Here is a 13,353-nt window from a genome sequence, read left to right on the forward strand (position 1 = left end):
TTGCTCCCCCCCTCTCTCTGCAGTTGAGGATCTGAAGAGCCAATCTTTGGGCAGAGGCAGCCAGAGGCTGGCAGGAGCCACCCTGGAGCCCACCTCCTTCCCTCTGAGAGGCCCAGACTCTGAGAAAACATCTGAGTCCAGCATTGCCTTCACCTCAAGCAGGAACCTGCCCATTCTTGGTGGGTCAGAGTGGAGTGAGATTACATCCTGGGGGAGGGGAGAGCCCTGTGAAGCTTCCTGTGTCTCTTTTTTTTTTTTTGGTTTTTCGAGACAGGGTTTCTCTGTGTAGCCCTGGCTGTCCTGGAACTCACTCTGTAGACCAGGCTGGCCTCGAACTCAGAAATCCGCCTGCCTCTGCCTCCCAAGTGCTGGGATTAAAGGCGTGCGCCACCACCGCCCGGCCTGTGTCTCTTGTCATATGGCCAGAGTTCTTGTTTGTTTGTGTTTGACCACACACTCTAGCTTTAATCTAGGATTACCCACCATGTTCCTGGACTCGCTAATCTCGCATGCAGGGGCCAGGTCATCTTTTCCCTAGAGCCCTAGCTTAGGTTTGGGAGGTATCTAGTAGCAGCTGTGACCCATCCCCCTGCCTCCAGGAGTGACCAGTAAGGATCAGAAGAAACTCAAGCAGGGCCTTGGAGTACAAGACTCTGCTCAGCCAACCACAGACCTGGAGAGGCAGAGCCACACTGCAGTCTCTGTGGGAAAGCAAGGGAAGCTGGGTAAGCTCTGTCCTGTGGGACCAGGTGGAGTGAGGACATGTCCTCATCTGTCTCCCATCACATCAGGACACTCCCTGCTCCAGCAGCACAGAGCCACGGGAAGGTGTCTGTCCTCAGACTTGGGTATTACTCCCTCATGTCCAGGCCCTGTGCTCTGTTCTGTTGCTATGGATAGGGTCTTCTGGTACACTGTTACCCCTCCACTGAGAGTCTTACAGGCAGGCCCTCCTTTAGACTGAGGATCAGAAGCCACAGAGGAATCACCTGGCTGCGTTCAGAAATCTCTTGAGGCCTGTCAGGTGCCATCTTTGTCAAATAATTAGGGGCCTTGGGGAGAAGCATTTATCTACAAAGAACTCTAGGGAGATGAAAGGTCCTGAGGCCACAGAAGTCTCTGGTTGCTACTATCCCTGCCTGATCTTCCTGTCAGTTTTCCCAGATTGGACTGTCTGTGGTGCTGATGGTCCCAGCCATACCAGGTGACCACCTATAGGCAGCTGGGCCTGGGAATGTGGGGCTGAAGCCTGCTCAGCCCAGGGACTAAATTGTCAGGTTCAGACAAAGTGCTGCCAGGGGTTTTAGAAGGCAGAAGTGACCCTTAGACCTGAGGCTGCGATCAGCCCTCTGTGAAGGGATTTAGAAAAGCTGAAACCCCAAACTAGGATACATGAGACACAAAGTCCTCAGAAACCCTGACATCCCCAAGATCCCAGGGAAGGGTATTTTGAGGGCTTTAGTCAGTTTTCCAATACTTGAGGTATCTTGGGGAGGCCATAGGCCCCACCCACTACCCCACTCCTTATTATCTGCCTCAGATGACCCCCAGTTCCAATGCACACCCCCAACACCTGCTGATATAATCTTCCTGGTGGACGGGTCCTGGAGCATCGGCCATAACCACTTCCAGCAGGTGAAGGACTTTCTGGCCAGCATCATCACACACTTTGTAATAGGACCAGATAAAGTCCAAGTAGGTGGGTGCTGTCTCCTTTGCCCTGCCCGTGTGTGTGTGTGTGTGTGTGTGTGTGTGTGTGTGTATGGGGGGGGGACTTGACTTCTTGAGTCCTCACCAGCAGAAGGGTGGTAGCTGCCCTCAGAACAGGATAGTGACAGTTACTGCCTCTCAACTCATCAACTGTCAAGAGAGTTAAGAAACCTGGCTGATGGAAGCCCACTTGGCCTGGGATAGGTCATGACTCACTTTCTCTGTGAGTCGGGGCTGTTGTTACGGTCTGCAGGAATGTCTAGGTCCCAGTTAGTCCCTCTGATGAGATCTCTATGCGAGGATTGGACCCTGAAAATGTGTCATTTCCTGGGAGTGAGACTCCCAGAGGCCGTACCCAGAGCAGGCAATTCTGTGGATCTGGTTTCCAAACCTGAGTCTTGACATTGAGGATGCAGTAGCCCAACACTTGCCTAGAATGCTTGCCCACCCCCTCTAGTAATGCAAAAAAGAAAGACCCCTCCACTCAAAAAACCTCAACCCAGCAACCAAAGCTCATCCCTAGGTCTGACTCAGTACAGTGGAGACCCCCAGACTGAGTGGGACCTGAACTCCTTCCACACCAAGGAACGAGTGTTAGCAGCAGTGCATGACCTCTGCTACAAGGGAGGAAACACATTCACAGGTATGTCCTGGGCCTTGAGGTTTAGCTGCTCTGAAGCCTCTTGCCAACCCTTTTCTGCCCCCTCTGCCCCTGAACATTTGAGTAGTGGGTGGGTGCGGAGTCCACTTCACACTTTACAGGGCAAAATCAACCACCACCACCTACTCCAATTCTTGGGCAAAAGGGTGGAACTTTGAGCACCTTGTTGAGAACAAGGTTCAGTACTGATCATGGGCAGCTTCTTTCTCCGTCCTACCCAGCTGTACTGTCAGCCTTGAAGATGGCTTCTTGGGCATGGTCTTGCTGGGCTATGGATACTCTCACAGGAGGAGCTGTCCCTGATCCCGAGTGCCCTTAGCCTGGCAAGGCAGGACAGATGACACGTGAACAGAGAGCCCTGGGATCAAGTGCCGGGATCAGCTGTGGTTGAGAGGGCACCTGAGGAGAAGGTCCTAGTGGCTGCCCATCACTTTGTCCCTTATATTCCCAAGGCCTCGCCCTAACCCATGTGCTGGAGCAGAACCTGAAACCAGCAGCAGGTGTCCGCCCAGAGGCAGCCAAAGTGTTGATTCTGGTGACAGATGGCAAGTCTCAGGATGATGTGCGCACAGCTGCCGGAATCCTTAAGGATCAGGACATTGATGTCTTTGTTGTGGGTGAGCCTGCACAGTGCCTGGGCCCTGGGTTGAAATGCTCATGGCTGGTGTGGGCTCTGGGTCACAGAAACATCTGCCCTCTGGCTTTACCATCTCTGCTAGAAACCCAAGTTTGAGAACTGCTGACCCGCAACTTCCACACCCATAGGGCCCAGAGAGTCCTATAGAGCCTGCTTCATAGAGATGCATGGCTGCACCTTGCAGCAACATCTGCAAGAATCTGTCCCCGCCTCCCTTGCTGTGACACTTCCCAACTCTCTGCCACCTTCCAACTCACACTGCAAATAACCTTCAAACTGGTCTCCTGCCTGGCAGCTGCCATTGTGCCTGACAGCTCTTCTCCCTTTGCTCTTCAAGCAAGGACCGTTCCAGGTACTCTCTGGGACGTCCACCACACTTACTGCACTGTTTGATGGGAAGGCAACTCCAAGTGTGGGGAGGTGTTCTAGAGCCCCTCTCTCCCAGGAGCCCCCTCTCTTATGAGTGGGTCCCTGACACCAGCATCCATATAGCCTAGCCTGCTTCCCAGAGCTCTCAGAGCTAAACACACTGGCCTACCCTGGCCCATTCATATGCTCCATTGAGACCCCATGGAATCTAGGACATAGGGCTTCAGCTTGTGCCCTCCCCCACACTGGGAACTCTGGTAGGTCCCTCCCCTGTGATCTTGTCTCCGAGTGGCTTGTTGGCACACACTTCCCCAACGCAGGTGTGAAGAATGTCGATGAGGCTGAGCTGAAGCTCCTGGCGTCCCAGCCATTGGACATCACTGTCCACAATGTGCTGGACTTCCCTCAGCTGGCCACCTTAGCTCCTCTGCTCAGCCGTCTCATTTGCCAAAAAATTCAGGGCAGAGGCCCAGGTAAGGACACAGCACCATGGTGACAGGGAGGGACATGGAGATTGAAGCTATGTTGGACCAATTTTATGGCCCAGAAGGGAGTGTAGCCTAAACCAGAAGGGATTCCTCCTTGGATATGTTGGGGGTTGTCGTAGGTGGATTTTCCTGTCCTTCCTGTACATGGCCACCAGGGGGAGTATGTGGATATGCTTGATTGGTCCCTGATTCCCTTTCCTCACAGTCAAACCAGCAGCAGGTACTCAGGTCCTGGACCCCCTCCCCACGCCCACCAAACTGATCCTGACTCACGCCACCTCATCCAGTATCCACCTGTCTTGGACTCCAGCCTTATACCAACCCCTCAAGTATCTAATTGTATGGCAGCCTTCTAGGGGTGGTGCCCCCAAGGAGGTAAGAGAGGGTCCCCTGGTTCAGCTTCTGCTAAGACCATCCTTGGGAGTTGGGGCAGCTGACAGGACTCAACCAGCATGGTTCAGGTGGGTTCTGCTGAGCTGTTGGTGAACACTGGAATGAAGGGCTATAGATGAGTAAGTCCTCATGAGGGAGGAGAACCAGAGAGTGTGGTGCTGGGAGTGGGTAGCTACACCCAGAGGCAACCCATCAGACCGAGTCAGAATGTGGAGTGCTGGGCTGTGATTGCAGACACCAGATTGGGTTTGATGACACACTGATAGATAAGTGGATGGTTTTATAGTGTCACCTGTCTCCATGATGCCTGGTGCTGCTCTGCTCCGCGTGGGGACCCAATCTCCCAGGATGGTAGTATCATGTCTCCCAAGTCCACACCCTGTTGATGGAGTTCCCCTGCACAGGTGGTGGTGGAGGGGCCTGTCTCATCCATGGATCTTGGAAACCTGACCTCCAACACAGAATACTTGATCTCTGTGCTCCCTGTCTATGAGAGTGGGGTTGGCAAGAGCCTGCAAGGCCGGGCAACCACAGGTAAAAAGGTGACCTTTTTTTTAGTCCTGCCCTTTGGGGATACTACAGGCAGTTCTGGGTCTGAAGTGTTCTCATAAGCCACAAGAGGCTCGGGATCAAGCCTCCCTGACCCTCGTGTCCTCTTTTGAACACAGTGGTGTCACACCACGGCTCAACACTGCTGCTGCTATGATGTCCTAAGGCTCCCATCCCATCTGGTGACGGCACATGGTGGCGGCCCCTGGCTCTTAGTCTACTGCTGGGCCTACAATGATTTCTGTAGCAGCTCCACTGAGATAGAGCTCATGTGCCCACACTCACCCACTTACAGGGGACAACGAATAGCTTTTAGTGTATTCAGGGCTTTGCCAGTTGTGGTAGTACACACCTTTAATCCCAGCGTTAGAAGGGCAGGTGGATCTCTGTAAGTTCAAAGCCAGCTTTGCCTACACAGTGAGTTCCAAGACAACCAGGGTTAGATAGAGAAACTTTGTCTCAAAAGACAGAAACTTAAACAAACAAACAAACAAACAAATGGAAAGAACAGCGTATTAAGGGATATTTGCACCAAGACTATCATAGATCATATTCAGTCGCCAAAAGAAACTGCGCATTTCATTGACACCTTCATCCAGCCCTTGCAACCTCAGCTCTGCTCTATGCCTCTGGATCCGCCTCTTCCGGTCATTCACAGAGACACCTTCATGAAGTATGTGAGGTTTTGTGTGTGTGAACCTGAATGCTACATCCCTTACCACCTCTGTACCAAATTGCCTTAGGCCAGCAGGGTGATCCTCCCCAGAACTGAGCCGAAAACCCAGCCCGCTGACATTTGAGACACATGTGACATAGAATCCTGTACTCTGATTGGTGGTCGCCTACCTGGCTGTCTTTACAACCCTACCTAATCAAAGTTTTGTCACTGGAAAAAGGGCTCGTTGTTCATGTATATGAGTTCTGCATGTGCCACAATTCCCCTGAGATTCTCCCGATGGTTACCTCCCCCTCAGCACCCCTGCCTCCACCTGGGCCACCGACCCTAGCTGCAGTGACACCCAGAACTCTCCACATCACCTGGCCGCCCTCTGCTGGGGCCACTCAATACTTGGTGCAGTACTTGCTGGCTGCCTCCACTGGGGAGGAGCAAAAGAAAGAGGTGAGAGGCAGGGAGAGCGGGGGGATGGGGTGGGGCAGATTAAGGTAAGGCTCAGTGTAGAGAGAGTACTGTGTCACTTCGTTCCTGCCAGGTACATGTGGGACAGCCTGAGGTACTGCTGGATGGTCTGGAGCCTGGCCAGGACTATGAGGTCTCAGTGCAGAGCCTTCGGGGACCAGAGGCCAGTGAGGCCCAGAGCATCCGTGCCAGGACCTGTGAGTATCTGTCCACACTGCCCGGTGTTCTCAGCCTTTCTGATGCTGTGACCCTTTAACATAGTTCCTCATGTTGTGGTGATCCCCAACCACAAAATTATTTTTTGTCACTACTTTATAACTGTGATTTTGCTACTGTTAGGAATTATAATGTAAATGTCTGTGGTTTTAGGTGACCCCTGTGAAAGGGTCATTCGACTCCCAAAGGGGTTGGGACCCACAGGTTGAGAACCGCTGACATAGCAGTTACCCTGATCTGTTGTTTAGCTTGCTCTAGGGTAGGAGACCACAGATAACTCTGGATGACCCGTTTGCCCTCAGGCCCAGTGCTTCTCATACTTATCTCAGTCCCAAGGGCAGGGATGGCAGCTCCTGAGGTCTTGTTGTGCCTTGCAGCTGTCCTGGAGCCCCCAAGACATCTGAGTTTCTCAGATGTGCGCTACAACTCGACCTGTGTGTCCTGGGAAGCCCAGAGGCCCTTGCGCCTGGTCAAGGTCAGCTACATCTCTAGCGATGGCAGCCACTCTGGGCAGGTAAGAGCAGGGACCCAAAAGTTTCAAAGGCTTCCTGGGGGGCCCAGAATCCTGGGCAGATGCAACATCCATGCAGACATGGGGAGTCTGGCATCCTTAGTCCACCCCACATACTCTTTCTTCTTGTTTACACCTCGCCTGTATCTGTTTAACTTCCTTATACACAGCCTTTGGGACGGCATCAGGCACAGTGTTGGTGGTTCCCTACCCCTTCAAAGCTCTGTCAGGCAGGAACTGGGGGAAGACCTGATGCAAAGACGCAGACACATACATGTGCATGTGCACACACACATGATAGTGATTTCATGCCGAGGCTGGGTTTAAGATGCAGGATGTTTTGTGGGGTTTAAAGGTGAGACAGGCAAAAGAGTCCCACGCCTGGGCCACGCTGGGAATCCACCATGGCTGGTTGCAGTTTTCCCATTTTGGGAGTCACAGGCTAGCTCTGGCTATAGGTCTTGAGCTTGGGTCCCCACTCTGAGCTCAGGTTCCTGATAGGTCTGCCTGTATCCCTCCCACAGACTCAGGTTCCTGGGAATGTTACCTCAGCCATTCTGGGTCCACTTTCTTCCTCTACCACATACACCATCCGAGTCACCTGTTTTCACCTCGGGGGAGGATCCTCTGTGCTGACTGGCCATGTGACCACAAGTGAGTCAGTGAAGTCCAAGCTGGGGTGTAGCTGGACTGTGTCCCTATGTCCTACTTAAGGGCCTATGCTGGGTGTCTGTTCTGGCTGTGCTAGACCAGGTAGGGACAAGTGTCTAGACAAGGGGCCAGGGACATTTCTCCGTGTGGCCGACCCTTGTCTAAGAGCTAACTGTTAAGGTCAACAGTTTACACTCCATTTATACACCCTGTCTTTCAGAGAGAGCTCCTAGCCCTAGCCAGCTGTCTGTGACGGAGCTCCCGGGAGGTGCAGTACAGCTGTCATGGTTGGCCACTGCCTTGTCTGGTGTACTTGTTTATCAGATCAAGTGGATGCCCTTGGGAGAGGGGAAGGCCCATGAGGTAAGGACACAGGGCAGATGACCTTTCAGAGAAATTCCTATGGCCCCAGATCCCAAGGCCAAGTGAGGCTTAGGCCCCGCACCCATCCCAGTCCTGTATCTTGAGAAGATCTGTCTGCCCATAGCCTGTGAGTCTCATCTCCTGGAGGTGAGGTTTCCTATGACCCAGGTGCACGTTCCTTTCTCTAGATCTCTGTCCCAGGGACCCTTGGCACAGCCGTCTTGCCTGGCCTGATGAAGCATGTGGAATATGAGATCACCATTCTTGCCTACTTCAGGGATGGCACTCGAAGCGACCCTGTGTCCCTCCGCTACACCCCCTGTATGTGATCTATCTTCCATTCAGATGGTCTTGGGACAGGAGCAGTGCAGAGGGGACCCAGGCCTTCCTTGATCCACATGCTTAGGACATTATACTCTCAGACCCAAGTTAAGCAGGCTATGTGAGTCCCTGAGACTCTGGGCTGGACCATTGGATCTGAGCCCACAAGGGGAACAAACCTTTGGGTGGCTGAGGTCCAAATTTCCCAGCATGGGTGACACAGCCTCTATGCAAGACCTTCTATGGGTATTGGGGAACTCAGCAGGGGCATTGTGTAGGGTTGGATGGGTCAGGGCATAAGACATGGTGCAAGACCATCTGGCTGGCTGGCCTTCTGGCTGTGGGTACCTCTATTCTGGAAAGCGTTGAATTCCACATTGCCTGTGCCACTGGATAGCTGCAGCAAGCAGGAGCCCCCCATCCAGTCTGGCCTTGTCCTCGGAGACCCCCAACAGCCTGCAAGTCAGCTGGACGCCACCAAGTGGCCATGTCCTTCATTACCGGCTCAACTACGCACTGGCCTCAGGCTCTGGACCAGAGAAATCGGTGAGTCTATATAAAGAGGTAGTAGCCACCCAGGGATTTAGGTGCTGACTTTATCCATCTATTGAGGATAGCAGCTTCTTTGTGGAGGGAAAGATGGGCAGAGGGAGTGCAGCCTTGAAAGGAGAAGGTAGTCTAAGAGGAGAGGTTCAGAGGCCTCCTCCTCCCACAGATCTCTGTGCCAGGCACCAGGAGCCATGTTGTACTTCGTGACCTGATGTCTGCCACCAAGTACAGGGTCCTGGTCTCAGCTGTCTATGGAGCAGGGGAGAGCATGGCAGTGTCTGGCACATACCGCACAGGTTGGTAGGCACCAATATTGCAGCTCTTTCTAAACACCAAACCCAAGCCAGACTCAAGGTCCAGACAGATGCTAGACCTAGTCAGACTTCAGAACTGGTCAGACCCCAGAGTAGGCCAGATACTAGATTCAGTGAGACCTCATAGCCAGTGAGACCCTCAGATCCAGTGATGCCCCAGGACCAGTGACACCTCAGAGATAGTGAGACCTCAGAAGCCAGCAAGACCTCATAGCTAGTGAGACCTCATAGCCAGCGAGACCTCAAATTCAGTGAGGCCCCAGAACTAGTGACACCCCGGAGCTAGTGAGACCTCACAACCAGTGAAGCCCCAGAACCAGTGAGGCCCCAGGCACAACACAGAGCAAGCTGAATCAGAATGACTGGGGAATATCTAGAGAGTATGGAGAGTTCCACCCAGAAGATGCCTGCCGTTGATGCCACAGGACATGAGCAGGTAGGTCTCTGGTAGCCTGGTATCCTCCAACCAAAAGGCCAAGCTCAGCTGTGAACAATCACCTGGGAGTCACAGGTGCTCAGAGCATAGGGCCTTCAGAGGCCATGAAGCCCACTACCTCAGCCGTAGTGTTCTCTGTGGGGTCATCTACTTATACTCCAAATGCCTATGATGGTCAGTCCCTCACTGCCCAGTGGGTGGCCACTATGCCTGGAGTCCTGACTGTGATGTCATCTGTCTTGTACTGGCTACAGGGTCAGCCTGTACCCTCGCCTCCAGGCTATGCTGTTTTTATTCATCTGGTGCCTGGGGTTCATTTGGAGCCCATAACGTGTTTAGGCAGAGTCCCCAATGGAACCTTGGTTTTGGCCTGGGGTGTACAGGGTAGGCAGGGGCATCCGTTCACTTAGTGTGATCCTGTCAAGTGAGGAACGGAGACTACGGGGTTGGCGTAACAAAAGGAGGCAGGTAGAACAGGCACCTACTTGAGCATAGGTCCACCTGTGCTCACCAGAGGCCTGACATCACCCATGACATCACCCTTCTGGTAATTGGGCTAGCTTTGCTGTGACTCACCGGACCCTCCATGTCCTCTCAGCAGCCTGCCCAGCCCTGCACCCGGACAGTTCCCTCTCAGGTAGGTCCTGCATACACCAGCTGTGGTCTATTGTTTGCTTGCTCTGATTTTCTTGACTCTTCGGAGGTTGGGGCAGAATCATGGGGCATTCAGGATCCATGATCAACTACAGGGTGCAGGTCAAAGCCTGTACCTTCTCAGATGGCCCATGAGACTGGCAGGGAAGTTTTATTCCTGCTTCACAGTCGGGGAACTGAGGGTTCCAAAGTTAGCATCTGCATGTGCAGGGCAGAGGCAGGGTTGTCCAGGCACATGCAGGCCCTAGGTGATTCACTGTTGCCAGGCGTCTGTGACAAGTAATGCAGAGCCTGGAGTCCTCACAAGTACTATGTAGGAGGGTGGGGGAACAGATGCTTAGCACAAGGCATGATGGGATTCTTTCCAGCAAGGGATGGCCTTAAAAATACAGGGTAGGTAGATAGGCTCTGTAGTCTGAAGGCTACACCTCACCTACATCCAGTAAGAGAGCCTGCTTGGGGCTGTCACTGCCCCAGAGCTGCCAGGGATGGGTAGACATGGCTGCTTCCTTGAACAGGCCTCAGAAGGGCTGAGCCTCTATGCCTGGTGGTGCACAGTTAAACACCAGATACATACATTCAATTTGTGCCAGTTAACACTACAAAAGGAGCTGGCACATAGAGGGATCCACCATGACACTGATCATGGCCTTATAACTCCAGAGGCTCATAAGCCAGTCTCAGCCTTTAGCTGGAGTCAGGACCATCTAGTCCTCAGGCTACAGAGAGCAAAAGGGGCTGCCTGAGGCTTCTGTGCTGGCCAGAGGGAAATTCAGCAAGGTCTTTCTTAAAGATAATAAACTTAGAGCTGGGTTGAGGCAGAGTGTGGTAGGTATGTGTCAGGAGCTCCACCGTGCCCTGTATCTGTCTTTCCAAACTGAAACATTTGGGTCAGCAATTTCCCCATTGTCAGAACTGGAATTGAGGAAGGGGAACAGTTTATCCTGGGACAGATGTCAGCCTGGCTAGAAAGGGGCTAGATTCTTGTTGGGGGGGTGGGGCAAGGCAGTTTCTTCTATAGCCTGCCACCCCTGTCCAAGTGGAATCTTTGTTCTTGTCCCTCCTTCTTCCCTGATTGTTCCTGGCTACCATTCCCTGTTTCACCAGGGTTTGACCTGATGGTGGCCTTTGGCCTCGTGGCAAAGGAGTATGCCTCTATTCGAGGGGTGGCTATGGAGCCCTCAGCCTTGGGTGTGGTCCCAACCTTCACTCTCTTCAAGGATGCTCAGCTGATGCGTCGGGTCAGGTGTGAAAGAGCTGAGGGAAATGGGGGAACAAGAGGGGGTTGTGAAAAACTGGGTGGGAAGAGTTGGTATGGGGTCTGCCACATACCTGCCATGACCCTATCCCAGAACTGACTAGCTCCTGATACCATGCCAGCAGGCCATAGACTGTTTGGCTTCAGCTCCCTGTACTCCAGAAACTCTCATTTGACAGATTAATAAAGTCTTGTGTGTGGAATTAGGCTCTGTGCCCAGCATGACTTGAAGCCATGCATGGGTCTTTTTCCTATGTGGCCCAGAGATCATTCACTGTGAATGCACAAAATTCTGCATAGAAGCCATGGTACATAGTTGTGTATCTGCTCTGTATCCTGATCTACCACCATCCTAGGTTTGTAAGTAGTAGGTACTTTCCAAGAAGCCATGAGAAGACCCACAAAGACCCATAGTATCTAGTAGGCACCCATATCTGCTTGTCCCATGATTTTAGCCTGAACTTCGATGCACACAGTATGACTGAGCATCAGGGTCACTTCCCAAAAGAACCTGAAAGAACTGAGGCCTGGGCATGTAACAAAAGTATAAATAAGCCTCACGGATGTAAAAGCCCCAGCCTTTACACCACCACCGTGCACTCCCATGAGCGAGAAAAGAGATCGCAAGTGGACTGAGCATTGCACTGTGGGCTCCCACAGCAATTTGGGACCCAGGTGCAGGCAGTAAGCTGGGGAATCTTATCCCTGATTATGCCCGAAGTAGAAACTTTGCAAGGGTGCATGCAGATGCCTCCTGGTCAAGCAAGAGAGAGGCTCAGGGGAAGCCCTTCCTGTGTGCTCATCTGAGCCCACACAGGCTCTCCATCATCTCTGTAGATGCATAACTGTTAATGGTTAGATACGGGTAAGCATAGCTGTCCATTCCAACACTTACTATCTTATTACTTTGAAAGCAAAGTCTTCTCTCCCCGTCTTATGAACTCCATGGCTGGTGGGTGTCTGCGGCTGTCCTCGATGAACCCACACTACAGTTCTTTATGCCCTTCGTTCCCTGAATTTTACATGACGATGGCTTTTCCCTTTCATCATCTACTGCTGTCCCTACCCTGAGGTCCATACCTACCCCTCCATCCTAGAGCCTAGCTTCATTTCGCACTCAGAATTTAATGGTCATATTGGTTGACTCCATTTCTTGCCTCCGGTGAATAGAGTATAGTGACCACAGCGTCTTATTTCATTTCCTTTGTACCCAGGCATGGACTTGCCACATCATCTGGTAGTTCTTATTTTTGTTTTGTGACGATCCTCCATTCTGTTTCCTATAGCGCCTATACTAAGTTACCCTCCCAACACTGTACAAGGCTCTCCTCTCTCCACCAACACTCAGTAGGTCTTTCTGACTGTGCAAGGCTTTACGCTTTCTCAGTGACAGTGTTATTAAAAACTTTTCCATCTGTATGATCTACTCACACGTTCCTGTGAGAAGTCTCCTTTGAGGCAGATGTAGCCATTGACATATGTACTTGGTGCTTGACCTTGTCATCCAGTCCTCATGTGTCCCTGGTCCTCATGTCAGGCTTGGCATATATGGCTGTCCCTTATCTTACTGTCTCTTGGATTCCTTCACCAGCCTCTTCTTACCTTCCTTGCCTTTGCTACAAATGTTCCTCCTTCCCACTCTGCCCCACTTTTGTGCTGTTGTGAGAGTTTCCAACATGGGGAGACTTAAATGGCATCTTCCATTTACAGAGCATGGGTGAGAGGCTACCTACTGGAGCCTAAAGCAGCTCCACCAGAAGCCTTTACCTAGCATGAGTAGTGACTGCCACATAGTCACATAAATGGAGTTACCCTTCAGTTAACTTCTCCCAATGTATAGACTTAGAGACCCAAGGCAACATGCAGTTAGGGCAGAAGTACATGCAAATAACTGTGCAGTGGGGAGTGGCCAGATTCTCAGGCCAGACTCCAGTGATCCCACCTCCTCTTCTGAGGGATATCAACAAAGAGTAGGTCCAGTTACATAGCCTCTTGTTAGAAGACACAGCTGAGCTGATGAAGACGGCAGCTCTTTTGTCTGGAGGACCATGTTTTACAAAATGCTTCTTCATTGATGGTGGGGAAGTTCTATCACAGAGCAGGTGGCTCATCCTTCAAGTCCAAGATCTAGTCTG

General features: G+C 52.1%; 1 protein-coding gene across 1 annotated transcript in view; it reads left to right on the forward strand.

The window, feature by feature from the left end:
- Positions 1-13,353, forward strand: part of Col20a1 (collagen type XX alpha 1 chain) — a 39,775-nt gene that overhangs the window by 9,295 nt on the left and 17,127 nt on the right. Inside the window, exons 4-21 of the mRNA XM_076930388.1 lie at positions 24-179; positions 600-725; positions 1,541-1,699; positions 2,234-2,353; positions 2,824-2,988; positions 3,698-3,850; positions 4,071-4,240; positions 4,663-4,792; positions 5,782-5,927; positions 6,019-6,142; positions 6,539-6,675; positions 7,197-7,326; positions 7,544-7,686; positions 7,875-8,007; positions 8,405-8,553; positions 8,723-8,852; positions 9,905-9,943; positions 11,068-11,206. Coding sequence (XP_076786503.1) covers positions 24-179; positions 600-725; positions 1,541-1,699; positions 2,234-2,353; positions 2,824-2,988; positions 3,698-3,850; positions 4,071-4,240; positions 4,663-4,792; positions 5,782-5,927; positions 6,019-6,142; positions 6,539-6,675; positions 7,197-7,326; positions 7,544-7,686; positions 7,875-8,007; positions 8,405-8,553; positions 8,723-8,852; positions 9,905-9,943; positions 11,068-11,206 — 2,449 coding nt within the window. The remainder of the gene's footprint in view (positions 1-23; positions 180-599; positions 726-1,540; positions 1,700-2,233; positions 2,354-2,823; positions 2,989-3,697; positions 3,851-4,070; positions 4,241-4,662; positions 4,793-5,781; positions 5,928-6,018; positions 6,143-6,538; positions 6,676-7,196; positions 7,327-7,543; positions 7,687-7,874; positions 8,008-8,404; positions 8,554-8,722; positions 8,853-9,904; positions 9,944-11,067; positions 11,207-13,353) is intronic.

Source organism: Arvicanthis niloticus, chromosome 2 (assembly GCF_011762505.2).
Source record: "Arvicanthis niloticus isolate mArvNil1 chromosome 2, mArvNil1.pat.X, whole genome shotgun sequence".
Taxonomy (NCBI): domain Eukaryota; kingdom Metazoa; phylum Chordata; class Mammalia; order Rodentia; family Muridae; genus Arvicanthis; species Arvicanthis niloticus.